Source organism: Euprymna scolopes, chromosome 1 (assembly GCF_053919585.1).
Source record: "Euprymna scolopes isolate OS-2025 chromosome 1, ASM5391958v1, whole genome shotgun sequence".
NCBI lineage: Eukaryota > Metazoa > Mollusca > Cephalopoda > Sepiida > Sepiolidae > Euprymna > Euprymna scolopes.
The window spans coordinates 187,254,956-187,281,194 of record NC_136482.1 but is presented as its reverse complement, the minus strand read 5'-3'; the positions used below and the strand labels follow the sequence as shown (position 1 = coordinate 187,281,194).

The 26,239-nt window shown below is 38.9% G+C and overlaps 1 protein-coding gene across 3 annotated transcripts in view; it reads right to left on the bottom strand.

Annotated features, from left to right (window-relative positions):
* LOC145278247 (uncharacterized) overlaps window positions 1–26,239 on the bottom strand; it is a 1,121,062-nt gene that overhangs the window by 361,844 nt on the left and 732,979 nt on the right. For all 3 annotated transcript variants that reach the window (XM_080130545.1, XM_080130539.1, XM_080130552.1), the window contains one exon: window positions 20,707–21,470. In XM_080130545.1, coding sequence (XP_079986671.1) covers window positions 20,707–21,459 — 753 coding nt within the window. In that variant the 5' untranslated portion in view covers window positions 21,460–21,470. The remainder of the gene's footprint in view (window positions 1–20,706; window positions 21,471–26,239) is intronic.

Below are 26,239 nucleotides of genomic sequence, written 5' to 3'. Positions count from 1 at the left end.
GGTGACTATGTAGAAAAATAAATTCTGGAACACAAAAGGTTGCTCGGTTTAAATAGTACCATTTCCGTCTTCATAGCTCTTCAACATTTTGAGTTGAAAAATAAATGGCTTTACTTCTGGAATGGATAACATATATGCTACTAAGTTACATTCCAATGATTGAAGAACAGAACCATGATTTTGTTTATTATTAATACTTTCACTTATGTAAACCAATGCTTACATTTTCTCATTATTGTACCTATTTACAATGCCTCCCCACGGGACAGAGTTAGACACCAGGGTCGTTTTTTAACGTGGAGAAAAGGTACAAAAATAAAAATTGTCTCAGTCGTGAAGGATTTCTCCTCCACCGAAAGAGAACAAGAAATAGAAGTGCAGCATCTGAAGAACAGATACTACACTTTGATCTTGTTTATATATTTTATTGAGAAAGAAAAAATTGAACATAAAAAACGTACAAAGAATTCAATTCAACAAAATTAGGCACAAGGCCCTACAAGAAGTTGGGAGGGGGAGGGTACAGGGTCTTTTTGACTATGTAACAGATGAGACTTTGAAGTCTTACTCTTGACTGGCAACATTTACCAAAATACCTCAATCACTCTGTGGATCCTAATCTAACTAATAACCCCAGCATTCAATGTAAAATTTAACTATGTAAACCAAGCTCATTATTGTATTACACATGTTTCATTGTCCTAATGGAAAATATAGTCCATTGTGGCATCATACAAAGATGAACAGATATCAACAAAAATTTGCACAAATAGATTAAATTGTTAAACAAAAAATCTTAAGGTAAGAGGGATGGAAATTGGAAAAAAACTTGAAAACGCTTTGTAAAAAGGGATATTTTGAGAAATTTCTTTAGATATTAGCGATGGGACAATCCACTACTTTCCCCAATTCTGTACTAAATTCCTGATTTCGAATTTTTTTATAAATCTCTGAATATTTAACTATAAAGTTGTTTTATCCTGGTTATCATAAAAAAACATGTTAAATGTGCAGATATTTGCTCAGCCGTAAAATTACACTTGTGGGAGGGGGTAAGCTATAGATTGTAGCTTTACTGGTTTTTAAATCAATAAATATTTATTATTTTATTATTACTAGCAGCACTTAAATATTTTGTTTTCAACAATGTATCAGTGATGGGACGATTCCAATATTTTTACCAATTCCGTACTAAATTACCAATCCTGATAAAAGTACCTATTACAATTTATTATAAATCTCGAAATATTTCACTATAAAGTTGATACTCCCAATTACTGTGAAAAAAAAAAAAAAGTCAAATATGCAGATATTTTCCCAAACGTAAAAATACATTTGTGGTGGATGATCTATTGATTTTAAATTTATTGGTAGTTTAAAATCAATAAATATTTATTACTACCAGCAGTGAAAGATTTTGTTTTAAACAAAATCAAATTTAAAAAAATAAAAAATTAAACGGTATTGTTTTTAGCTTTGGAAAATAGGCACAAATTTTTTTGATCCTGATACCCTAAAAGTTTGGATTTTTCCAAATCCGATTAATCATCCAAAGACTACTACATACATAAAACTCAATGTCTGTATGTTATAGAAAAAAAGACAGAACCTACTTAAAATCGACAAGTGTATTCTTATTTAAAATTTACTGGCGAAGACATGAGTGTACCCGAATATCTTAGTACCCTCCTAATTTAGGAAAGCGATGATGGCTAAACATCCTTTAAAACTTTAAATATATCCTATACTAGCAAGGGTGCCCGGCATTGTCCAAGTGTTTGGAGATGTATGCTCAGCAAAAAAAAAAAAAAAGAAAAAAAAAAGGGTCAATTTTTTAAAACATTGACCCCTATTATGACCCCTTATTGTTTTGGACTCAAATCAAGTTATTAAGTTAGATCCATGTCCAAGAAATCTACATCTAAAATTTCAAGTGTTTAGACCGAAAATTGTCGGAGGAGTTTGGTAGAGTTCTCAAAGGTCAAATCGTTAAACTTTGACACCTTAACAGCCAAATTTCCGGCCGAAACCGGATCACATGGATTTTCCCAAATCTCAGTACCCTATATATGAAATTTCGAGTCTGTAGACTAAAAACTGACAGAGTTATTATGTAGGGAAATGTACACAGACATGTTCACTTTTATAGATCTATAGACTAGCAGTTCCGCCTGGCTTTGCTTGGGCCCCATGTACTGTTCAGAAGCTTATGTGCATATATATATATATATATATATTTTAAAAAGTGTGAATATGTAAAGTAATGCCTTTCTGTATAATAATCTTCCTTAACTACCATAGAGAAGACAGACAGGCATTTTAACATTATATATATATATATATATAGTGTTATAATGGAATAATTCCAGAGGAAATCCGGGTATGAGAGCTCAATGTGGTAAACAGAGCAATAACATAAAAATATAACACGGAAATTACATAATTGTCGATGCAATAATTTATTTCAACCTTATGGTATTTTCAAGCATCTAAACTAGACAATTACATTTTTGATACTGAAATAAAGAAAGAAAAAGAATCGGGCCTCGATCGTCAAAAAACCAGAGAGGATGGTAGTAGCAATCCACTTAATACATTTTATAGAGAGGGTGGGGGGGATTTAAAAAAAAAAAACAAAAAAAAACAAACATTATGACACTTAAAATTGCTGTCCGGTAGCTGACGTAACAACCGACACACACACACACGCAACACACACATATATTATATAATATATAATATATATATATATATATATATATATATATATATATATATATATATATATATATATATATATGAGAGAGAGAGATTGGATGCAATATATAGTAATGATTTTAAAAAAGTATAAAAGGACTCATGCGCTACCAGCGAGAATCGAAACCAAAACGTTCAGCTCACAATTTATTTTGCCTCTGCCGTCAATGACTGGGCTATAAAAACATGTTTACTGCAAGGCTAAAAATTAAAACATGAACCAATAGCTACTACGTTATGCGTTCCTAATGGTGGCGTTCGATCTTCACCTGGCAAATCTCATTTTTTTAATTTTCACACATTTGCACCGATTTTTCCGGGCTAAAACCCAAATATAAAGTTTTGCCTGAATTCAAATACCTTGTATATTAAGTTTCATGCCTGTAGACCAAACACTTTAGGAGGAGTCTGGTAGGCAAAATTTGGTAAACAAAAATATATTACGTATACATAAATATATATGGAAATAATTTCGTGTTTACTATAAATATTTTACACAAATATTATGCAAGTATAAATCATGTAGAATATCTCTATGAATATAATTACACGTAATAGTTAACTGAAGATGATCATCCCATAAGAAAACCGAAAAAACTAATAGGGAATTAATTAAAATGAATTTTTAAAAGAATATGCAAATTAGCTAGATCTTTTGCAGATGAAGCCAATTCCACGACCCATATATAACAAAATTGTATTTTCTTTTTAAATAAATAGAAAAGAGCGTTGAGTTAGGCTGTCTTTTCTGTTTGCTGCTGTCCAAAGACCGGCTGCCGGTCCCTGGTGGGCGGGTGAGCCTTGTTTTTATTTTTCTGCCTCCTCGCGAGGCCATTAACTGTCTTGTTTTCGAATTATTTCAGGTTGTCTCTTTTCCGGTCTGCGTCTGAGGTGGTTGTTTGAAGTCATATCCAACGGAAGCTTCAGCCAGGCCAACCGGGAAGAAGACGCAGAGGAGGAGGGTAGCTGGTCCGGGCTCCAGTGCAGACATGCCTAGCCCGGGGTCCGGTTCCCAGAGGGGACTTCGGCCACCTCTGAGCACCGGGTTAGGCCTTGGAAAAATTCTACCGCCACGTGGTCCGGGTTCCGCCCCCCTGCCTAACCCGGGTTCTGGCGTTCGTGTCCCCGACACGCCCGCCGGTTCAGGCCCAGTAGACAGACCACTAGGATGGATTAGTGTTGACCCCCGCACAAAACTCGGTGTTGTCCCCCGCACCGCTAATCTAGGGGAATTGTTTGCGTTAGGCAGCGACTCTCACGTAACTAGTCGTACTGCTGTTCCCGGCAGTAATAGTAGTAGCAGTAGATTTAGGCCAGCTGAAAGAGGTGTTCCGACTCGGTGGAATCACCAGAGGAAGAGGGCTTTAACTGTCAGCCCTCCCGCCCATAGGAGAACGGACCCCCTAGGGTCGGGAATTAAACCAGCAACCTCTGGAGATATCTCAATATTGAGGAACACCGAGTCGGAGCAGACGTTTTCGAACGGGTTGCCGGACGACAGGGAAGAGGCTATTAATACGTTAACGCTTCTAGATGAACAGTTGAACGCCGCGAGGCAAGCCGACTTAGAATTTAGTAGCAGCGACAGTAGCGCAGATGAATGCAACACGCGGCGACCGCTGCTACGACAAGCGAGAAAGTCGCGTCAATGAGAAAGAAAGGGGGCCGCTCAGACTGAAAACAAGAAAGGGACAGCTGGTACCACAGCCACAAAAGAACCAGCACTGACCCCTAAACCGTCGTCCCCAAAGGAGAAACCAGGAGAGTGGCCGACGTTGCCAGGGAGTTCACAAACAATAGACTCGTCCGGCTCTATTATTCCCCCGGGACAGAAATCACCGCCGTTAACAGTGTCACCGACGATAACATCAACACCGCAGACGGCCGCGGCGGCAGTGGTCAAAGAATGGGGCCCCCAGTCGCAACTAACTCCCGGGGATTACCGCCGGTTATTCGATACAAAATACAAGGATTTGACCGACGGTAATGTTATTAGAGTAGAACCGAAAACTATGGAAGAACTTTCGAAGAGAATAATATCGTTAGTCTCCATAGACACAAAGAAACGAGCGTTAACCGGTGTGCCGAAAGACGACATGGTGAAAATTCTGGGGGAATTAAATATCCCCGCAACCTATATCTGCCGTAGAAGCTATGCAGTGTGGGATTTACTACTGCCCAAAGAAGAAGACGCCGTCAATATATTCAAATCGGAACACATGTGTCGACATATTCGACTTAAGCCGGAATATTTAAGTAAGACGCGGACGAACGTGTCTATTTTGGGAGTCCCCTGTATTCTCGGCCCTGAGCAATTAGGGGCCTTTATGAGTCAATATGGGGACGTAGAGTCCGTCATTCCTGTCCGTGGTCCCCGTAACCTTATGGTAGGGGACTAAAACCTAAAAATGCGTGTTGACAAGGAAGGATTACAAAACATCCCCCCCATGCTCAGGTGCGACATATGGTCCGTGAGCATTATAGTAGAAGGTCGCAGGCCCCACTGTTGGAATTGTCAACAGCAGGGCCATATGGCACGTGAATGTCCGAAAAGAAACCCACAGACAGTAGTAGTAGTAGCAAAACCGGCGGCAGTGGTACCAGCAGCCCCTGAGAAGCTAACCGGAGGGGGCAAAGAAGCAACAACGTCGGACGGCTGGACTACAGTGGTAAAGAAGAATGGCAGAACCACCAAGACCCCCTCCACAAGAGAGCAGCCCCCTGAGGTACAAGGTCAGCCGGTTCCCACAGTGTCGTCAACGGTCTCTTCCACCAACGTTACCACTAAAGAAGTTGTTAGCGGCCAGAAAAGAATGCATCCGGTCTCCTCGTCTGACTCAGAAGGGGAGCACGATAAGGAAACGGCTACTGTGGTAGAGTACCAAGTGCCGAAAAAGGAAACTAAAAAGAAGGCGAGAAAAAACAAAGAGGCAGGGTCCCGTTCCCTGTCCCCTATGAATGTAGAGAAGACTGTCTCTACGGTGCAGCCACCCAAAACCCCTACCCTAACCCCATCGGCTGAACCAAAATCCCCATCCCTTTTCGATACCCCCCCAACCGGTGCCCGCTCGTTGTCCCGGGAGAAGCCGGCGACAAAAACCAACAGCGGTAGAAGAGCCGCCTCTGTATCTCCTGTAAGGAGTGAAAAGACGAAAAAGCTCCCCTACCTTCCTGGAGACCGGATTTGCAAAGTAGACCCCCTTCACGCTGACACGTATATAACGCAGCGCCATAGGGGTCCGATTAAGCCGCTTAGAGAAATGAAAATAATCGACGGGAAAAGTGTTACCAACCCTAAAAACTTCCCAGACGCCCCCCTAGTCATGACCTTTGTGCGCCATACAAAAACTGGACGCACGAAGGCCATGTGGAATATGATCGACGACGCCAGGGGGGCGATTCCAGATTTAAAGTTGGTGGAAGAGAGGCATGACTCCCTCAATCAGCTGGCGCCGAGATGCGAAGGTAGGGTTCCTATTTACGTCCACCCTTGTTTGTATAGGGCCCTTAAATTAACGTTTCCCCTGGATGTCGGAGGTATTGCGCGAGACGGACGAGTAACGTCCGAGTTGCTTTCGGGCAACCTCGCCCAGTCCTGCAGCACCCTTTCTAGCAAAGACTTTAGGTCGGTGGTTGCGGATATCTAGACACAATGGCCACATCCTTGAGCTTGTGTAGTTTGAACGTTAGGGGCATGAGGTGCCGAAGCAAAGCCGCTAGGGTACTGAGGGACCTCATGTCGATGAATATAGATGTGGCTGCGTTACAGGAGACTCACTACGATTGCGTTGACGATCATCGGGTGCTGGAGGGGCATTATGATGTCTTTTCAACATACGGTGATAGTCAAAGTAGGGGTTTTCTTTGTTAGTTAGGCGCACCCTTTCTGCAACGGTTAGCGTTGTTCACGCGGATACTGATGGTAGACTGATCGTGGCCGATGTTGCCGTGGCAAATAGAGCGTTTTGAGTCGTCGTGGTGTATGCGCCCAATTGCGTACGGGAGCGGGTTTCCTTTCTCCGGCGGTTGGAGGTGTTTCTCGGGGGTTCGGAACGGTTAATACTAGTGGGTGATTGGAATGCCATCCTTGACCCCAGGGCAGATAAGGTGGGCGGGACTAGCGGGACGGATGGGTGTGAAACCAGTCTGTCGGACCTGATGGCTAGATGCGATCTGGTAGACAGGTATCGGGTGGATCACCCGGGGCAGGAGACATGGACGTGGCTCTCTAGCAGGCCTTCCGCTTCAAGTACTTACTTGGATCGGTTGTTAGTTAGAAGAGGCAACATAGAATACATATCTTGTCCCACGTTCCACTGGTTAGGCCACTCTGACCACAAACTACTTGTGGCCAGGTTAGACTTAGATAGCAACCCCAAGTTAGCTGGGTACTGGAAGTTAAATACCTCCCTACTGGAGATAGGTGACTCTCGGGAAAGGCTAACTAAACACATTCAGAAGGGATTAGTGGGGGCGGTTACCGGGAATAAGTGGTGGGTAAATGCCAAATCTAGCATTAGAGACTTCTCTGTCAAATATGGCCAACGCCTCGTGCTAGATAGGGCCAAGGCAGAGAAGCGTCTAGAGGATAGACTATCCCGGGCGGTGGCGGGGGGGGATTCCCTAGAAATAGGGTTAGCTAAGGCGGACCCGAGTCGTTTGGCTAGCGAGCGATATCAGGGCCAGGTAGTTAGGGCTAGAATTAAAAAGATGCCCAACGAAGCTGTGAATGTTGACAAAGCCGAACGAGTCTATTCGCTTGGGCGCAAATCAGATAACTACATTCGTAAAATTCGTCAGAGTCCGGAAGGGGACTCCTTAGTGTCGGCTCGGGGGATTTGCGAGCGGTTTCGAGTGCACTTTGAAGATCTCTTTGCGCAGCTGTCCAGGCTCCGCGTCCAGGAGTTTGGCAACTATTTGGCTGGCTCGCCCCGCCTGGAGGCGGCCCGAGCGGCTGGTTGCGATGGTCGGGTTACAGAGTGTGAGGTCATAGCTGCTATGAAGCAGGTCGCCTATAACAGATCACCAGGACTGGATGGACTACCCTACGAACTTTACTTGAGGATGTCGCACATGTTTGTTCCGATTCTGACGGGTGTGTTTAACCACTGGTTTCACACGGGATCTATCCCGAGTCAGGTTACCAAAGGAGTGGTCACACTTCTGAAGAAGAACGACACACATGTTGGGGGGATAGATGATTTTAGGCCAATCACGTTGCTGAATACGGATTTAAAAATCCTGGCCCGAGTGCTGGCGAATCGTTTGCAGATTGTTATCGCTGACTTGGTCGAACCGGATCAGAATTACACTGAAGGGAAGATCAATTCAAAATAATTTGCATTTGATACGTACAGTCATAGAAAATTTAGAAGACGACACTGAAGCCGCGCTGATTAATTTGGATCAGTCCAAGGCGTTTGATAGGGTGGATCATCGTTTCCTGATGGCTGTTTTAGAGACCGCCGGATTTGGATCCGGCTTCTGCTGATAGATTTCCATTTTGTACGCTCGGCCGACGGCAGTTGTGCAGGTCAACGGGGTGCGGTCGGCGCCGTTCGCGGTTTCTCAGTCGGTGCAACAGGGGTGTCCGTTGTCGCCCTTGCTGTATGTCCTCGCGCTTGAACCATTCCTTAGGAAAGTGAGGACCAGGGTGGCTGGACCGGCCCTGCGCGGAATTGCTCTTCCTGGCGGTGCGCGAGCCAGGGTTTCCGCGTTTGCCGATGATGTCACCGTATTTGTTTCGAGCGTCGTTGATATTATTACGGTGATTAAGGCTCTCAAGCGTTATGAACAAGTTACAGGGGCCGTAGTCAATCTCAGCAAATCCGTTGGCCTGAGGTTGGCCGCTTGGCGGGGCTCGAATGCTTTGCCTGGCGCATTTGTCTGGACGGATGGCCCGGTCCGTATTCTGGGTGTTTGGTTTGGACCCGGTCTATGTCTAGATAAGAACTGGTCGGAAGTACAGAGCAAGGTCGAAGCGTCTGTGAGGGTTTGGCTTCGAAGGGGATTGTCCCTTAAAGGTAGGGCGGAGGCATGCGCCACTTATGTGTTTCCGCTGATCCTTTACCGATTGGCTGTACTTCCTCTGCCTGCGGTCCGCATGGCGGCCTTAACGTGTGCGCTCTTCTTACTGTTGTGGAATGAGCGACGGCCGCTTGTCCGTAGACAGGTTTGCACTCAACGTCTTGAAGATGGGGGCCTGGGGATGCCTGACCTGGCTAGCCACAAAAATGCCGAAAGGTTGGCGTTCCTGGGTAGAACTCTGATTGAGGAATCTGATTGGGGTCCCACGGTCGGTGCAACTTTTCCCGACCTTATCCCCAATCATTTAATTGAATGCCAAAGAAGGCCAAGAGGGCAATCAAGATTCTTCAACGAATGCCGAAATGCGCTTAGAGCGATGCCAGGGTCCTTGGACCTTGCACAGCCTAGAAGGGCATTATATCGGGGATTAGTGGTGGGGACCGCTTCGGACCCGCTTGGGGAGCGGCTGCAGCTGTCGGAGGGGGAGGTTCGCTCTCTGTGGAATTGGGCGCCAGGCCGGGGATACCTTAACAATTCCGAATTTTCCCTGACCTGGCGATTGGTTAGAAACGCTCTACCCCTCAATGACATATTGTTTAGAATTGGTATGGTATTTAGTCCCTTTTGTCCACGGTGTGACGAAGATAGCTTAGAAACCGTAGAACATGCTGTTTATACTTGTTCCAAGCTCCGTGAATTCTGGGAGTATGTCAGTGAGGTCACGGCTCGCATCGTCCCCGATCAGGTGACGATCCTGGATTTAGCATCCGTTGTCTACAACGCAGATCCCTTGTGGCCTAGGGAGGAACGAATGGTGTTCCTAGCGACCTTGGCCGTAGCTAGACTGGTAGTGTGGGTTTCACGCATAGAGATAGGGCGTGGGGGGGGAGCCGCCTTCTCATCGGGATCTGATTTTGTATTTTAAACACCAACTTAAAATCAAAATCAGATGCGATAGGAGGTTATCTTGCTCACAGTTTAGTAGGAGGTGGATTCACACCGCTAGCTTATGTGCGTTTGTACGAAAAAGGCTTGAGTACGTGTTCCCTGCCTAGGCATGGCACACGCCGACCGTAAAAGCAACCCCCAGACCAGATCAAGATAATCCCGTAGTGGATCAGTCCCTTAGCTAGTTGGTATAAATGCGTTCCATGTCCCCAATTTTTATTTTTAGGTGTTAGGATACCTCCAAAGAAGCCCAGTCCTGATTAATTTATTTTAGTCCCAACCCGTCCCGATGTTATTTTTCTTGGAGGTCACCGAATATCCCTTTCCCCCCCCCTTTATTTTGTCCGTAGCTGTGCCCACTCCCTCTTAGAAGATGCTCCCTTGTTTTCGGCCGATACCGGAAAACAGGAAGCATTTCAAAATTAAATAGGTAAGGGTGGGTCTGTACTAACACATTCACCGTTTCACGTTTTATTTGGTTCATTTATTTTTTATTACTGTTATTTTTCTTTATTTTGGGGTGTTTTTAAGGCTCTCATTATCCCCGCCCATCATCCGCATATATCATACACATCACAATTTCCATTTTGTCATTATTTCATTGTAAATATAAAGTCATTATATATTTTATTTTAAAAGAAAAAAAAAAAAAGCCATTGTATATAATTTTATTGTTAGAAAAAAAAAAAAAAAAAAAAAAATTGTACATATTGTCATCTGGGGCTTTAAGTAGATCCAACTCCTAGAGTGAATGCGGTATTGTGGTGATTGCAACTAGTGATAGGGAATAGACAAGTGGACGACCCCCGACACCCATCTTCCCCCCCCCCCACACACCCTTTCTGGCCTCATGCCACATTTAAAAAGAATTAGTTGCCTGTTTTATATAATTTTAACCCTAAAATTCTGTAAATTTTGTGATTTTTCTTAAATAAATATTTAAATAAATAGAAAAGAGGCTTGCCTTTTTTCTGTTGTTCTTAGCCTTCGGGCCAGGATCAACGTGTAGTATCTGTTCTGCAGATGCTGCACTTAAGATAATTTGTACCAGTCAATGGAGGGGAAACCCTCTATACTGGGACAATTATTATTTTTGGTAACCAGATTGCCCCCTTTTTGCCTACTTTTAGGGGAGCTGGTTTTTACCCCACATTAAAAACGGCCTTGTGCCTAATTTGCTTTGGTGGGGAAGCAAATAAATACATTAAATAAATAGAAAAGGGTTTTTAATGTGAATATCAATACACACAAAAGAAAAACGAATTTATAGGAGTATAGAAGATTGACGAAATTTATATCACATGTATTAAAATTATACAGAAATAGAATTTGCCCAGAATCTGTACGTGCCAACCTTAAAGCGATCCATACAGGCAAAACAGCCTTCAGATACATACATACAATTTTAAAGAAATTTAAACCGTATGTATACAACACTAATTCAGATTTCTCAAAATTACACCTGCTTCCGGCTATATTATGTGGGCATAAGAAGGGTAACGTAAGTACAAAGAAAATAGCAGCGTTATGAACATATTGAAAAGTGCGTAATAATCATCCTCATACAATTCTGAGCAAAGTCGAGTCTTCCTGTCAGTGTATTAAAAAAACTTTGCAGCCATTTTCCAAGTAATATTTTGATCTGATGAGCTATTTGGTGGCTTTTGCTATCCAACAAAGCATGCGTAAGATGTACTTCATTAAAAATATGAATAAACTTATGAGAAATACATTTTCTGGTTTTGGAATATTTACGATATAGATAAAGCACTTTTACCATCCCAATGAATGCATTGACGATGATACGTACGAATTTTAGAAAGGCGAACCATTGCAAGATACATCTGCCTTACTTAAAAATGCTAGGTTTATTTTGGTGTCTTTAGTTAAAAACCCACCACCCAATATTTTTGCTGATGAGGAGACCTTGTTTTCAAAAACTATATGATAAAATAATTGTCCCAGACTCAATGTCTATCACAGTAAAAACATCGTTTCCGAAACGATCGTACAATTTATTGATTTTGTTTGTTCTTCCTTATGAAATCGATTTTTAATTTTTAATTTTAATTATAAATTATTAATCATCTTAATATTAAACTAGCTCTAGGATATACATGCCTATCGAACTTATTACAATGAGCACTGTTTTCTTTTCTTTTAATTGTATTATTGAATGCACTAATACATCAAAATATACTCTGCTCTTTAGACTCTTGTTCTAATCCCCAAAGTATATATATATATATATATATACACACACACTACCACCCTATCCTGTTAAAACCCCACCCTCGTACATTTAAGTTCTGTAATTACCTAAGAACCCCCTGAATAACCCTATCTCCTGCCCTTCAATGTATACCCCCTATACAAGATCCACTATTGTGCTTATTGCTAGACGTATATATGTTGCTATCTAGCACTTCCCCTCCTCTTCTGATAAGCATTATGCTTTGAAATACCTGGCAAAAAGAACTTTGATATCCGCTACGCACAGTATTGTATTCCATTGTTTCAAATTGATCAATAAAGCTATATGCGTCAGTATATATTTTTTCTATTTTCAATATATTTTCCTTGTGTGTGTGTGTGTGTGTGTGTGTGTGTAAGAGAGAAATGCAGAGAGACGCCATTTTCGTTTATAAATTTTTGAACGATATGTTTTTGAACGATACGTTTTTGAACGATCCGTTTTTGAATTTTTTGAACGATATGTTTTTGAATTTTTTGAACGATACTTTTTTGTACGATATGTTTTTGAATCTTTTGAACGATATGTTTTTGAATTTTTGAACGATATGTTTTTGAATTTTTGAACGATATGTTTTTGAATTTTTGAACGATATGTTTTTGAATCTTTTGAACGATATGTTTTTGAATCTTTTGAACGATATGTTTTTGAATCTTTTGAACGATATGTTTTTGAATCTTTTGAACGATATGTTTTTGAATCTTTTGAACGATATGTTTTTGAATCTTTTGAACGATATGTTTTTGAATCTTTTGAACGATATGTTTTTGAATCTTTTGAACGATATGTTTTTGAATCTTTTGAACGATATGTTTTTGAATCTTTTGAACGATATGTTTTTGAATTTTTTGAACGATATGTTTTTGAATCTTTTGAACGATATGTTTTTGAATCTTTTGAACGATATGTTTTTGAATCTTTTGAACGATATGTTTTTGAATCTTTTGAACGATATGTTTTTGAATCTTTTGAACGATATGTTTTTGAATCTTTTGAACGATATGTTTTTGAATCTTTTGAACGATATGTTTTTGAATCTTTTGAACGATATGTTTTTGAATCTTTTGAACGATATGTTTTTGAATCTTTTGAACGATATGTTTTTGAATCTTTTGAACGATATGTTTTTGAATCTTTTGAACGATATGTTTTTGAATTTTTTGAACGATATGTTTTTGAATCTTTTGAACGATATGTTTTTGAATTTTTGAACGATATGTTTTTGAACGATATGTTTTTGAATCTTTTGAACGATATGTTTTTGAATCTTTTGAACGATATGTTTTTGAATCTTTTGAACGATATGTTTTTGAATCTTTTGAACGATATGTTTTTGAATTTTTGAACGATATGTTTTTGAACGATATGTTTTTGAATCTTTTGAACGATATGTTTTTGAATCTTTTGAACGATATGTTTTTGAATTTTTTGAACGATATGTTTTTGAATCTTTTGAACGATATGTTTTTGAATCTTTTGAACGATATGTTTTTGAATCTTTTGAACGATATGTTTTTGAATTTTTCAGATGAGGATTAATAATTCATATTTGGATTCTTCAGACTGCTATTCACATCGTAGATGTTATTTTCACAATATTTCGACTGATGGAAACTCCAGCCTTCTTCAGGTGTATTTTGTTGAACTTGAGAATTTTTATGTTTAACTCTAAAATCTGTCAAAATTTCGAATGGAACCCTTTATTTAATCCACACGCATGCTCCTGTTCCAACAGGCACGATTAGGTAGAAGTTTTAAGTAATGTTATTTTGAGTGTCGCCCACACTGAGAACCTTCAGAAGAGTGTAACTTAGAACTAAATTTACCAAGTTCTTTATCCAATACACAATGAAAAGGATAACATTCAAGAGGAGAACAGTCCGAATAATGTCAATAAGACAGATTTTTGAATGAACTTAATTAAAATACAGGGTGGAACGATAAAATTGTCGCCGAAGAAAAGACTATATGATTCCATTTCCGTTTGATGAAAACTGACTTTCCTTTTTTGTTGCAGATCATCTACTAGTTGGTCAGTTGTGTAAAAATCCCAAGAGTGATAGAAGCCTTCTATCATGTCTGAAAGCAACACAATGTTCAACGAGCGAGATCGGAGATGTGCTGCTGTGCAATTCACGCTCTCTACAGATCCAAGTTATGAAAACATGGCCATCGCCAGCACCCTCAAATTGCAACTCAGGACTGTTTAATGCTTGAGGGCACAGCTCAATGAAATTTGCAGCTACGGTTATGGTCTTTGGTGGAGTTTTAAGTGAGAATCACATCATGCCACCTCACACCTTCAAAATTAACTTGAAAGTCACCAAAGTGTACCTGGATGGACTGAAGAGTAGTATCTTCTGATGCAATTAGGTGGCCGCTGGCAGGCCATAAGAGTGACAGCAGGACCTGGCACTGGCCAGCAAGTCCAAAGAGATCCAGAAGGAGTGCTATGATTTTGTACCCTTCTCTCACTAGCCCCTCTTTCCTCCACCTGAACCCACTGGACTATTTTGTTTGGTCATACATCGAGAACATCACCAACATGACCTCCTACAACACCAAAGCAGTTTGATTGCAGCCATTCACCAAGAATTCGCCAAGCTCCCATTGTCTCTTCTGGAAAAGGTATGCTCCCAGTTCCAGACTCATATCGAAGCAGAAATTGAAGCTGAAGGCGGTTACATTGTATAAATATCAACTACTACATAATCAAATTACCCGAATTGATCTTTTTGAATAAAAGCTTAAAAATAAAGCTGCAGTGCTGTTTTCTTTAGGGTGACAAATTTATTGTTTCACCCCATAAAAATACAAAACCGCATTTTTTCCTGAATGCTAGTTAGAAATAATTTTCTCTTCAGTAATTTGATACCCTCAAATAAGGAACGACATATTTGTATCTTAAAATTTAGTCATCCACGAATGTAACCCATCAGTGCAACTAAACCTAAGATTCACAACCAGAACGGAATCTAAAGTTTTATCACTGAACTAATTCTCAAAACAATCCTCTACATTTATAAGAGCCAGATACGTTCTCAAATGGAGTACTGTTGCCAGATCTGGGCAGGAACTGCTTGGAACATTTTATCCTGCGTTGACAAGGTTCAAAACCGGCTCCAAAACCCTTCTTCCCTGCAACCTCTTTTCCCACAGAAGAGACATTATGAGCCTGTCTCTGCTCTATCATTATTTTCATGGCAAATGCTCATCTGAGCATCAATCTATGGTTCCCTCATCAAACTTTCACAAAAAAACACTCGTCTAGCTACAACCACTATCAACAGTTTCCTCCATTCTCCATGCCTAAATCTAAACGCAGAACTGCCTGCCTGTGGAACTGTATTGTTCTGCTTTCCAGCTGGCTATAATAGGGTCGTCTTCAAGTTTAATGTAAAAAAAGTTCTAAATAATCCATTTCCAACCACTAACTATTATTATGCTGTTGTCTCCATGACAACCATTCACTCATTAACCTTTATTCTCAAGTGGCTTTTGGGCCTTGATAAGTGGTGACTTCTATGTAAATAAAAAACAAAAAAAACTTGTGTTAGTGCAGAAATAGGTGTTTATTTTTGTGATACTTTCGAACTAGGTAGAATTTAGGTAAAAATACATTTTCGTATAAACAATTGAATTTATTAAAAAGTATGGCAAAGAGAAGTATCTTTTCGTTACCTCAGTTGTATGACATCATTCCATTTTGATATGACTAAAGAAATCGTCTTCGGTTTAGTGGATGATCGTTTCACGTTGGGCACAGATGAGCAAGATTCACAAAGTTATAATATTACATAGATAGGACAGGTTTCCAAATGAATGAGACGAACAAGTCATTACACGAGTGGTCGCTGCAATTTACGCCAGGACTTCATGAACAAAGAAAATGCAAACATCTAAAATCTTTAATCTTTTCCAGTTATTAATTTTGTCCCCAAAGAAGCAGAACAAGTTCATGTACAATTAAAGATGGTGGACAAACGCAGCACATTTTCTTGCATGGAAATTATTTGGTATCATCATCTACAACTACCCCCCTCCCAAAACACACACCCAGATTAATATTAGAGTTGTTATGCCCATCCTGTTTCACCGCATGAAACAAAACAAAAATTCTATTTCCTTTAATCAGACTTAGTTTTATTTCATTTTTATCATCCCTTACCAGCAATAACTCCAAACATAAGCAGATCACATTTTACAAATTTTTTTTAATATTATTTGGATTCTTCGGATTACTGTTCTCATCTTGAGTGTTATTTTAACAACGTTTCAACCGATGTAACCTCCAACCTTCTTCAGTTGAATCTTGTCGAACTCTAGGTTTCTGTCGAACTCGGGAATTTGGACGGAATCTCAAACGGAAATCTACTACACAGGGGTAGAATGCTCTCGTTCTATCAGCCATGACTGAATAGCTGTCTTAATTCACAATTGGATTTTTCAGTCGCTCACACTGAGAATTGAACTTTCAACCTTTAAAATTGATTTTTCCAAGTATGCTAATCACTGCGTCACAGGTCCTTGCGGATTCCAGAGTTCGACAAGATACACTTGAAGGTCGTAGGTTGCATCAAACAAAACATTGTGAAAATGGCCCCCAAGATGAAAACAGTAGTCCAAAGAATCCAAATAATACGAATACCAATCCTCATCTAAAAAATTCAGTAACGTTTTTATTTCTTATACAAATTGTTTTTCATTCAACAATTGCAAAGAACCTTTCCAGCCACCAATTGCAATGGATACTACTAGCTGAGAGTTTATCATTCAAACTCTTTAGCCTAACATTCACAGGCAACATGAATTCGAACAAATACGTAGAAGACATTGACAAGGCTGCTGCAAAAAAAGTGAGCTCCCTCTACCGCATGAAAAAAAAAAAAAAAAAAAAAAAAAAAACATAATTACACCTGAGAATATTCTACATCTCTATAAAATTATAATTGACCTGTGCATGGAATGTTGTTGCCACATTATTTCTCTATTTAACGTATGTCAAAAAATGAGTTGACAACCCAATAGATCATGCACTATCAACAAAGCTCCAATCCCTGTCCCATCACAAAGTTGCATCCTTGAGCTTTTTCTACCAATATCTAACGTAATGTGCTCAAATGATTTCATGGCACTGATGCACTTAAATACCCCTAACTCAACAATCAACCTTCACTGTAGAGATCCCATGATACCAGAGAGCCTTTTACACCGAAAGTTTCTTCTCTTGAACTGCTAGACTTCGGAATTCTCTCTCTGCACCCCGCTTCTTCAACTGTACTAATATGCAGAAATTTAAGTGTTGTGCGAACAAAATCTCACAGCTCAGCTCCCCACTTAGAATGTCACAGTAGGCATGGTCCCTAATTCACAGTAGCTCCTTTATGTGTCAGTAACAATTTGCCTCGTTTTTGGTTGCATATAAGTAAAGAAAAACGTGGATATTATTTTCGATTTTTCCTATAAATATATAATTCATTTCTTCTCAAAGAAAACATACTGAGATATTGTCAAGAATGATGCGTCACATAGATTACAACTGTGCTTCTGCCAACGAGGACAAAACAGGCCATTAGGATTACCCATCAACCATTCCAAATGGCTTATTGCCAGGCAGCATTAAACGCCTCTGTTCAGTCTCAAAAGACATTGGATATCCCCTGTAAGGGTGGTTGTGCATGGAACTGTGAGGCAAGGGTTGCACAATTCCAACCACACCTCTTTTGGATCGGCACTGCTGGAGTCCAGTAACAAGAAGTCCAGGACGACTGGAAACAATGCCAAGATAAGCGGAGAGCACATACAGCGCCTGGAATTCCCAAATGGTCGCCCATTTTACTACTGACCAGGTTTAATGTTGCTTAATTTTGGTGATTTGATGGGAACTGGTGTGCCGACATGATTATGCCACGTAGCATTACAGTAGTAGGTCAAGCATAATATTAGGATTCGTCTGAATTAATAAAAAGCAAATAAAAGCCGAAGCCAATCAGATGCATTGTTTACAATCCCTCATAAACGCATAAAAAGTCTGCTTTTTCTTCAATAAACAGCCGAGCCAAAATCCACGACACAGCTTGCCTCGTGGGCAATGAAAGAGGAGAGATCAGCTTGGTATCCAGTGCATTAGTGAACAGATGGGGTTCTTGTAATCCAGGTTTTGGACTCGACACCCATCGAAGTCAAAGGGGCGACTTAGCAAAATGTAGACTTGCATGTGTGCCAACTCCGAGAAGGGACGCAGTATGGAAATAAATTATTGTGTCCAAATATAATTCACGTCTTGGCGTTTCCCTTTTCGAGAGAGAAAAAAAAATCTTTAATTGCAGAAATCACGAAAAAAAAAAAAAAAAAAAAAAACTTTGTAAAAGTGTCTTTTGCTGATGTCCCCACCGACAATGTAATTCTTCATGATGTGAAGGAAGTGTCCCATGTTATTGTTGTTATACACAATCTTATAAAAATTCACTTTACATGCATATGAACATTAGAGACGGTCAATAGGCGTTACACACATTCAACTAGACGATCACAAAATGTGAAAACACATATATCGACAAGTCACAACGTTAAAGCGACACCAGTTATATGGATCAGTATATATATATATATATATAACACAACCAATTTGTTGCATTCAAAAGGATTCCATCAAACATTAGAAACGGCTTATTAGTGTCACAGTTTTACAGTAGTAGGTCAAGCATAATATTAGGAATAAAAAAGTATGAAAGAAACGGAGGATACATTTATGAAATTTACTAAAATTTGAAGGAAATATAGCTATCGTATCCAAATTAAAAAAAATGCTTAGATGGGTTTTGCCCATATATACCTGCAGCATCTACTCGCCTTAATAAAAACGGTACTCGTGCATCTTTTGACCCGGATTTCCGTGACACAGGCTCACGCTCGAACCATGGTTTACAAGAATGGTGGGAACAAGACAAGCACTAATTCAACACTAGGAATAAACAAAAACTAGTACATTTTTTCAAAGTTAAAATTTTTATTTTATATTTATTAAACTTAAAGTAGTTAGTTTTTGTTAATATTTGTTGGGATTTTTTATAATAAATGTTGTTAATTACCGTATATTACGGCGTATAAGACGACCTTTAAAGTTAAAAAATCATCTTTAAAAACAAATATCTCATAAGTAGGGCTGTGATAACAGAATATTCTTTTCATTCTTTTGATTCAAGTATATATCCGACACAGACAGTCAATCAACTGAGAACAACATCCATCTATATAAAAACATAAGATATTAACGGATATATACTCAAGAGTCAAAATAATGAAAATAATATGCTGTTGTCACAGCCCTACTCATAAGGTACCAAAATATATGGTATGTTTCCTGACCTCTTATTTTGCACAGCTTGTTGCAGTGCTTCTCATCAGCTGCCGATTGAGCCCAGCCCAATATCATAGAAGTCTGGATCAAAACTTGCACGAGTAGCATAAATACAAATAAAACCATTCTAAGTCAATCAGATATATCTATCTGAATTTATAAAAACTGCCATTTTGATCCACTCTGAAATGCATGAAAAAATTTCATAAACAGCCGAGCCAAAATCTACGATAGGGCTTGCTTCAACACCTTCCTGAGGTTGTTTCTATCTCAACTCATGCATACAGTTATAGGCATATGCATGCAAACGTTAATAAACACACATACACAGAACTTAATCCTACATATTATCGTCTGCTCATCAAAAACAAATGTATAAACTTATTCATTTTAAATACTCTTAACATGAATCACTGAACTTTATTTCTACCATGAAAACAAATGAACACTTATTAATAACTTTCAATCAAATATTATTTATATAATCGAGTTAAAATGTTTTTGAATAATGAGAGTATGACCCCAATGCTATGGACGATCTTACTTATAACCAATGAGAAGCCTCTGACCTCATTATAAAATTACCGAATTTCCTGATTCAAGTCAGTTCACTGTCAACTTCCATCTTGAACGACTGAACCACTGCTGATCGTGACTCCATTGATTCTTTGCAGATTTGATTTACTACCGTAATCTTTGTTCAATATAATGGCTCAACATTTGACAATAAAATATGGAATATGTGTATGGATGTGGATATGAATATGTGTATGGATATATGTATGAATATGTGTACGTGTATGAATATGTGTACGTGTATGAATATGTGTATGTCTGAGCGAGAAATCAGCTCTAATGCATCTAGTGCCACCTTGAATCTGAAACAAGTATCAAAGAAGTGAGTGAGGGCAGATAAAGGTTTCAATTTATTTTTATGACTGCTGTCGTATATCTATTAATGGTGAGGAGCGACCATCTCCCCTCCATCAGGTCCTCAAGTGGCGGATTGGGAAACAACCTTTAGATATAACTTAATACTCAATAAGCAATCCCAGACCAAATGGCAGTCTACTGAAAGGGTATGTGTAGAATATTTTCTGGCCAGATGTATCGCCATGAAATGCACACAGATGTACATTGTAAAATGTGGGCTTGGCGAGTGTCGGCTGCCATAAAAGCTGACTGACTCGGTTAAGTAGGGTTAGGGTTGGTGATCTACTTAGTGTTGATCACAAATAAAATTGTTACTGTTAAAAAGGCCAACTATTTTAAATCATGCAGTAAATAAATTTGCTCCTGAAACAAAACATTCGTACATCTTTTACAAATAAACAAAGAATCACTGCAGAAATCCACTTACCTCTATTCGAACCGCCCATGAGTACCGTACAATGTCAGTGGTACTGAGAGGGTAACCCATCTCCACAACAAGTATAACTCCTTTCTCACGAAGAGTACTGCCGAATCGGTCTCCACGTAGACAATATCCCAACTGCTGGCTAATCCCGGCACTTTTTAATGCCACATGAAAGAGAACCTCTCGTAGTAAACGGTAATTCCCCATGTACATACACTTTGTTGCATCGTACACGGTTTGCATACAGCTGACCTTTATACTCAGGTCTCGACCTTGGGTCTTAAGGACCACTTCTTTCTTGTTTAATATTCCAATATCCACATGTTTCCTCTCACTCGTAGAAAGGATCAAGTACATTTGGATGCTATCAATCTCACGGCAACTCATTGCTGAATGGTAACCTAGATCCATCAAAAGCCGCTGCGTCTCGAGAACCATCTCATCAGCATCTTTTGCTCGACCCCAGTTCGTAGGATAAAGTTTTGGCAAGAACTCACGAATGTGCGCGATGCCTTTTTCTGTGTGTGCTAAGAGTTGCTTGCCCACTACCCAGTTGTTGATTTGGCCTCTCGGCTTATGTTCGACAAGGCCCTCAGGCAAAATCTCTGGTGATAACATGTCATCTCCGAGTGGGGGCGTCTCCAGCTGGGAATACCAAACCACAATGACGACAAGAATGAGAATTGGAAACAGCCAGCTACGCAATCGAACCCGGCATCGGCGGCGAGAAAAACTTTTTAAATATTGCAGCAACATGTTGAACACATCTGTGGATTGAAAGAAAAAATAAAAAGTCATTAGGAAATGTATGCACAGACATTATCAAACAGTTGATAAGTTTTTTTAATTATTTTATTTTAGGAAATTGTTTTCCATTAGAAGGTCTTTTAATTAATATTTATTGGAGTCTTAATTTATATTTAGAATTTATACAGAAATAGTAGGAACACCCGGTGTTGTCTGGAGTCACAGGAACAAAATGGAAGAGGTTAAAAATTATTTATCCAATGTTATTATATATATATATATATATATATATATATATATATATATATATATATATATATATATATATATATATATACATATATATATATACTAGCGAGGGGTACCTGGCGTTGCCCGGGTGTTTGGAGGTGTGTGTGGGGGGGTAAAAAAAAAAAGTAAGTATGAGGATCGAACCCGAACCGTTGAGGCAAAGTTGTAAATTAAAGTGTGAGAGAGAGAGAGAAAAAAGTGCGACGTTAACCATTACCCCACCGTGACATGCTTACGGAAACACGTTTGTATTTATTTAATTACTTGGATTTGGCAGGTGCTCGTTTTAATGAGTTAATGAGGGCAAGTTTGACTGCGGGATTTCATTTACTGCTGAACGCTTCCCCCCCCCCAAGATGTTATAGGAAAAAAACTAACCCACATGCGGTGAGCGACAAATATTGAATATTTATCTTCCCGAAATCGAGCAAATTAAATAGACAGGCGAGCTTCGTTGTTAACTGTGAGATATTACGATTTGTATGTGATATAAAAAGTTTTTAAAAGTTGTGAACCGACCGACCGCTTCTCTGAAAGAAGCCTTTTGTAGACACACAGAAAAAGCGAACACACATACATACATTTTCGCTTTTATATTTATAGATGTATATAAATATAAATTGGAATTAAATTCAGTAAATTTTAAAAAATTATGACAAATTTCTTACTTGACAAGGAATACAAAAATTTCAAGTTTTTTTCCTTTAATTCAGTTAATTTCCATAAATGGCTCACATCAGAAGAAATATTTTGAGCAAAATAATGTTTATAAGGGAGTCATAAATTTTGCTATTTCGCACAAATATTAAAAAACTAAAAAGCTTGCATGTGAAAAAAAAAACATAAAAGTCATAATATAGTTAGGTTATATATATATATATATATATATCAATCCACTTCTCTATCTTGTTTCCATCTTCCCATTTTTCCAACATCCCTCTTCCCCATCCTTCTTTCACCTCTGCTTCATACGATAGATAACATTCGAAATGGCTGAAAAACCGACACTCCTGACGAAACTTGGATCAGTTAACATTCAAAGAATGAATAATTTTGTTTATTTTTACATATTATACATCCGAAGTAAGATCGATCAATAAAATTGAAACTTTGTGGGTCTTTAGTTAGTAATTTTTCTTTACTTTTAGTTGATACGATCACACACAGATAACTGCCCTTTATGTAACAGACTGGCAGGGCTACGCGCCATTACCCGGAGCAAAAATGTAACATTAAAAACATGTCTCTTTACCTCTCTCAATCTTTCTATTTCGCATTCAGTTTTTCTTTCCCTCTCACTAAACCCCACTTTCTCCTCTGCCCATTCCTCTCTAGCTAAACACACAAACCAACCTCCTCTATATAATAGATTCCTCATGGAATTAGTTTACATTTTATTTCCAAATTAGTACAGAATAACATTGAAAAATCGACCCCTCCCCCTCATGCCGTTGACAAAACTTGAACCAGATGACAGTCAGAGAATGAATAATTGGCTCTATATTTTAGATATTTATCCAGGGCGACGCTGATCAAGAATATACCAACTTTGTGGGTGTTTGTTTTGTATTTATTGACAGATGGGCAGATTTGTATTGTAGATTTTTTTACTTTTAGTCGGACATACATAGACACAGACAACTGGTCTTTATATTATAGATTGTTTAGATGGTAAAAAAATATGAATTTGATAAAGTACTTATAATGTTTGTAAAAAATTCGCAATAAAATAAAAATCACCATTCCCGTTCTTGTAACACCTGGGATGGGGCATCAGTCACTAAAATGTCCCTTATGAACAGGGTGCAAAAATTAACTTTATACACCCCACACTTCCTGCTAGGTTACTGCCCCATCACTTCAATATTGCATCCATGTGTTTTCCAGCATTGAATGTTCTCCAATGACCTTACTGCCCCTTGTATCCCCCTCAATATAAATACTCTGGGCCCACCTGACTGGCAGCAGAATCCTACCCCTTTAATAAATCACTTTTTATTTTGGAACTTTTTCCTTTGAAATTCCCTCCCTGCGCCCAGTTTCTCTAACTGTACCAATTAGTAGAAATTTAACTGTAATATGAATACACATCTTGATGCTCAACCTTGCATCCCTATAAATCTGGCCCTTATCAGAGTAGCCTCCAATGTTTCAGTAACAATATACCTTTCTTTTTCTTTTTTTAATACATTTTCACCCCAAACATGGCACAGTGCCACTTTGATGTAGGGGGCTACTACAAGGGACATAATTTGCAGGGATACTATGTAGGGAGTTGAACAGCAAGATGTCTGTTTACATTACATTTAAACTTCTGCATGTCAGTACAGTTTGGGAAGCAGGAATCTAGAAAGAAATTCCAAAGTCTAGCAGTTCCGGGGAAGAAACTATTAGAGTAGAAAGCTTTCTTACATCTAGGGATCTCTGTGTAGGGGTGGGACTTTGCTGCTTGTCAGGTTTGTCAGAAGTATTTACGTCGAGGGGGTGCAAGAGATTTTAGTTTAGAGCATCCACCATTAAAACACTTGTAAAACATTCAGAGGGATGCAACATTAAGTCGATGGGACAGGGATTGAAGCTTAGATGACAGTTCAGATTGGCGACTCTTTTGAACCTTGCCCAGGAGTGAGACTAGTAGCAGATGCACCAGCCCAAATGTGACAATACTCAATACATGGTGTAATGGTGACGTTGTAGAGGTACAGGGTACTTTCAGGCGTAAGTAACTTTCTAGCATGGTAGAGAGAGCCCACCTTGGGATGAACAAAAGTAAAACAATACAAGAAATTTAAGTTCCTTCCAAATAAAAAGAAAACAGAGTAAAAATATCTCACCAACAACTGGGAGGTGATGGTAACTAAGTGGTTAATGGTGCACACTGAAAACCTTGGTGTGCCATGTTCAAATACAGTTCGTTTCTGAGAAACACTTTCATTTACAGATGTTAGCAACCTTCACATGGTGCTACACTTCTGTAAGTACCCTATGCCTTCTTTCTAAAAAAAAAAAAAAAAAAAACAAAAAATTCTAACTAGAAAGATATCTGGGAAATGAACGCCAACAATAGTCATCTGATTCACTGGAAATGAATGAATGATACACAATAACAACAACTAGAAACTTTTGGAGCTTCTGAACCACGTGGACATGCCTACAAGGTTAGAAAACAGCCCAGAAACATTTTTCCACTCAAAATTGCTGAAGTACAGAAAAAACTGCTTCCATCAGTTGGAGTAGCATGCTGGTTTTAAAGACACTTCATACTTTAAGAGTCAGGATTCATACAGATTTTCAAAGACTTTTGAAATTTACTTTCACCATGACTAATATTTGTGCAAAATTTCAAGGAATTCAAGGAGGTTATAGACAAAAATGCAAATAGACAAACTATTTCGGGACAATTTTACCCCTATAATACCCGCTAGAGAGTGGGGGGTGGAAGCCGGAGTTATCCCGGAAAATCCGTGCTGGCAAAAATTTACTTCTATAATGACTAGGGCTATGACAACAGCAAATTCTTTTCATTCTTTTAACTCTCGAGTATATATTCAACACAGACAATCAACCGAGAACCACATCACTCTACATAAAAACATATAAGATATCAATGGATATATACCTGAGAATCAAAACAAGGAAAAGAATATGCTGTTGTCATTGCCCTAATCACAACTAATATTTGTGCAAAATTTCAAAAAATCTAAGGCTTGGTTATTGAGAAAAGTACAAACGGACGAACGAAAGTAAATTACTAGGTCCAATCCCTCTTTTGTCAGGGTGGAGGAGACCCTGAAATTAGGCACTAGGCCATTCCAAAGTGCTGTGTAGGGGGAGGATCTATGGTCATCCTTGTCAGTGTACCATATATATATATATATATATATATATATATATATATATATTTATTCCTAGCTAGAATCTTCAATCATCATAATACCACATTCACTCCAGGAGGAGTCCTACTTTAGATTCCCAAATCGTTTCTTAAAGTTTGTTTTTATTAAATAAATATGAACATAAAGAAATCGTTTTTATACTGATCTTTATTTAAATATTTATTTATTTATTTAAATATTTATTTATTTATTTATGTCTCGAGATTTTAAAAGGCATCATTTTCGCAGCAATTAGTGCAAACGCACGTTGACCAAACGTTGAATCTAAAATATTCTATTGGGAATTTAAATTACTGCATCAATACGCATGCAATGGAATGTGATTTATATTGGAATAAATCAACATTCTGTGGTTTTTCATGATTACTGCCAATAGGCAGGAAATAATTGCAGGTAAATCATCGCGGTCTACTGTCCGATTCTGCACTTTTACTTCAACACAAATCATAATTACACAATAATTGCTTCCACAATTTATCTAATAGCTTACCTTGGACAGTTTTCGAAGGATTCATCAGACGGACTAATAACTCCTCTTTAAAGAGAAACACATCAGGTGTTATTTATGCGAGTTATTAACCATGGGTTAGCATTCGGAAAGC